We start from the raw sequence: 3,723 nt of genomic DNA, 5'->3' as shown, positions 1-3,723 counted from the left end.
GACGGCAACCCACTGGAGTGGAACATCTGGTTCGAACTCTTCCAGACTGCGATTGGCAACAACCCACGCCTAAGCCCGGTTGAAAAAATTACTTACTTGCAGTCATTATGCACTGATAATGCTAAATCTTTAATAGAGAGCTACGGAACCAATTCTTCTCAGTATGAACAGGCAATACTTGAATTAGTGCGTAGATACGGTAACCCAAAATATTTGATGTCAGCGTTCATCAGAGAACTTGAAAAGTTTGACAAATTGACACTAAGCGAACAACAGGGCTTTATAAGACACGCTGCTTTCGTACGGAAACTAATCCACAACTTCGAACTCAACGGCTACACCGCTGATCTAAATTCCAGTAACCTGACCCGACTTGCTCGCTCAAAACTCCCAGTAAGTCTACTAATGAAGTGGGAAGAACACTGCGTGCTACACTCAAAGACTTGACGCAGAACCTCAATAACTACTCGCGAGCATGCGACAACCTGGACCTAGAGCCGTCGACTCCAAACCAAGCGGGACGAAGTCGCCAACCTATGAAGCAACAGCAATCCGACAGCCGACCCAACCAATTTACTTCTATGTCCAGGCAAAACTACGACAAAGCTTCAGGCATATCAGCAAGACCAACAACTTTAACATGTCCAAGAGATAACCAAGTTCCCTACGTTGGAAAATTTTCGGACTTTTTGAAACTTCCCGTAGATCAACGGGCAGAGCTGGTGAAGCAACATAAGCTGTGCTTCAACTGCTTAGGCCAACACAGATTTAGTGAATGCACATCGTCTTAGCAATGTTTCATCAATAACTGCGGAGGGAAACACCATTCAACTCTACACACCGACAAAAAACCGTTTCAAACGCACAACCAAAAATCAAATAACATGCAGCTTGGCACTACAGCAAACAAGCCCTCGGAACAAGCTGAGGCTTCATTCCAAAATATGAACAACATCAGAAATCAGTTACAATTTATGCCGGTAACATTATTTAACAATGGCATCAAACTAGATTGCTACGCCATACTCGACAACTGCAGCAGCTGCTCATATATCCTTAGCAAAACAGCTGAAACACTTCAGTGCAAACCAAGCCAACAACTACAGCTTAGCGTACGAGGTGCTTTCAGTAAGGACAAAGTGTCTTCCTCGCTGGTCCGGCTTAGTATTGGACCACATAACGCTACAAAGCCTACTTTCACCCTAAAATCAGTCTATTACGTTGGAGCTCTGAGTTTTGACGCCATCGATGTAAACAACCTTAACAAAACGTGCTCACTCTACAATCAACTTCTACATGTCAACTTTCCTGAACTAGGTGACAACACAGTTCAAATTTTGCTTGGCGTAGATGCTTTCTGGAAAATTGCGGAGCGCGATATCAGGAAAGGTCCTACAGGCACCCCCTACGCTGTAAAAAACCTACTAGGTTGGACGTTCACTGGCCCACTCAACAAGAAATCTAGTAGTTCCGGATCAAATTCACACTCAACTAACTTCATTGACTTAAATGATCAAGAAGACGCTAATCTCACTAAATTAGTGGAAAAATTCTGGAAAGTGGAAGGATCAGGCATCCAGGAAGATAACAAAGCTACAGACTCTGATAAAAGCAAACGTCAACTAAGATTTATGGAAAAAAGCATTGAGCACGATGAAGATCGCTACAAAATAAATCAACTTTGGAAAAACGAAAAAAAAATGCCGAACAATTATCTGGTAGCTAGAGCTCAACTGCTATCGCTACAAAAACGGCTCAGAAAAGACCCTGAAACCATGCAAGTTTATGAGAAATCGCTTACTACTGACCTGGAAAATAACTACCTCATGCACGTTACTGTCCAAGACCCACAACCTGAATTACTTTGGTACCTCCCACATCACCCTCTAACTAATCCAAACAAGCCCGGGAAGGTACGCAGAGTGGCCAACGCTGCCTCAACGTACAAAGGCGTCTCGCTGAACTCTTGCCTCGAAGCTGGACCTGACCTCCTGAACAACATGTTTGGACTTCTACTACGATTCCGGGAAAAACCTGTGGTTGTATCGGTGGATATTGAAGGTATGTTTGTGCAAATAGGTATTAAAGATGAAGATCAAAATGCGCTTTGCTTCCTTTGGCCTACTAAAAATGGTATCAAACAATACCAATACACGCGACTTATCTTTGGTGCAAAATGCTCACCATCCATTGCCATCTTTGCGCTTCGTCAAACAGCTGCCGATTACTGCGTAACCAAACCCATTATTGCTCAACTTCTCCACAAAAGCTTTTACATGGACGACTTTGTTCACTCGTTCAACACGACACACGAGGCTAGAGGCTCTGCTACGCAACTAAAAACCTCCCTAAGACAGGGGGGATTCAACCTAACTAAGTTCGTATCTAACAGTAATGACGCGATCTACTCCATTGATGGAGGCGAAGTTTCTACTAATGCTACAGTGCATCGTGTCCTGGGGGTCAAATGGGACACAACTGACGATACGATATTTGTGCAACCAACAACCAAGCTAACTAATACAACATCATCTACACTCTGAACAGTTCTCTCTACAGTAGCAAGGGTTTTCGACCCCTTAGGCATCCTAGCGCCGTTTGTCATTAAACTCAAAATTCTTCTGCAAAATTTGTGGAAGTCTGGTATCTCTTGGGACGAGACTGTGCCCAGTGATTTTGTTCCGATAAATGACAAATGGGTCGACCAATGCAAACATGTACCCCCTGTTAGGCTGCCGCGCTTACTTGGTCCACAGCTGTCACCTAGTGGTATACAGCTTCATGTTTTCTGCGACGCGTCGCAAGACGCAATGGCTACTTGTATCTACTTCCGAACTGCTTGTAGCTCTGGCATACACGCTACTTTTTTGATTGGCAGAACAAAGGTAGCACCACTGAACCAAGAGAGCATTCCTAAACTGGAATTACAAGCCGCCCTTATGGGTGCTCGGCTATGCAAGTTCGCTACTGATGAAACGCGATTAAAGCCCCACTCCACTCACTTTTGGACGGATAGCACTACTGTTTGGTCCTGGATCGCTTCACCTGGTAAATTGAAAACTTACTGCGCAAACGGAGTTGGTGAAATACTTACTTTATGCAAAGTCGAACAATGGAAACACATCCCTGGTAGACTCAACGCAGCAGACAGTGCTACACGGGGAATTGAACTTAAAGACGTAGCAAAGCTCTGGTTGGATGAGCCTACTCAACAATCAGCCTATTTGGGGGATCAACGAAATAATGGAACAAAGCAATTCTACAACGGTTAGCCCCTCAACTACACCCGTAATCGATTCTTCCAGGTTTTCCGACTGGTTTCGATTAGTTCGGGTCACAGCTCGGGTTATAGTTTTTGTCGATACACTGAATGGAAACAGTAAGCGTTCTACTACTATGGAAGACCTAGAAAAAGCTAAGCTCCTCCTTTATCAACAATCCCAGCAAGAAACCTTTGGTGAAACCTACAACCTACTACGAACCAAGCAACAAGTTGAAAACAAAGACAAACTGCAACAGCTGTCACCTTTTCTCGACAACGGTATTATTCGCGCGCGAGGACGACTACGAAGGTCACCTTTACCGGACGCAACAAAGCATCAAATAATTCTTAACGCAAAGGACCCAATTGTGCGCATGATGATCGAGAACGCTCATCGCCGCTGCATGCATCACGGCACTGAGTACGTTCGCAACTACCAGCAACAAAGTTTTGTCATCATT

The 3,723-nt window shown here is 44.3% G+C and overlaps 1 protein-coding gene across 1 annotated transcript; it reads left to right on the top strand.

Moving 5' to 3' along the window:
- The first annotated feature begins 884 nt into the window (after nucleotides 1–884).
- LOC134839955 (uncharacterized) lies at nucleotides 885–2,543 on the top strand. The gene has a single exon (XM_063855583.1). It carries the CDS (start codon nucleotides 885–887, stop codon nucleotides 2,541–2,543), a length of 1,659 nt encoding a protein of 552 aa, XP_063711653.1.
- The last annotated feature ends 1,180 nt before the right edge of the window (nucleotides 2,544–3,723 follow it).

This window comes from Symsagittifera roscoffensis, chromosome 2 (assembly GCF_963678635.1).
Source record: "Symsagittifera roscoffensis chromosome 2, txSymRosc1.1, whole genome shotgun sequence".
Lineage (NCBI taxonomy): Eukaryota > Metazoa > Xenacoelomorpha > Acoela > Convolutidae > Symsagittifera > Symsagittifera roscoffensis.
The sequence above is the reverse complement of the archived record's forward strand: the minus strand, read 5'-3'. Positions and strand labels throughout refer to the sequence as shown.

What these genes read in the sequence shown, in the direction of transcription:
- LOC134839955 (XM_063855583.1), top strand. Translation starts at nt 885, where the DNA reads ATGCAGCTTGGCACTACAGCAAACAAGCCCTCGGAACAAGCTGAGGCT.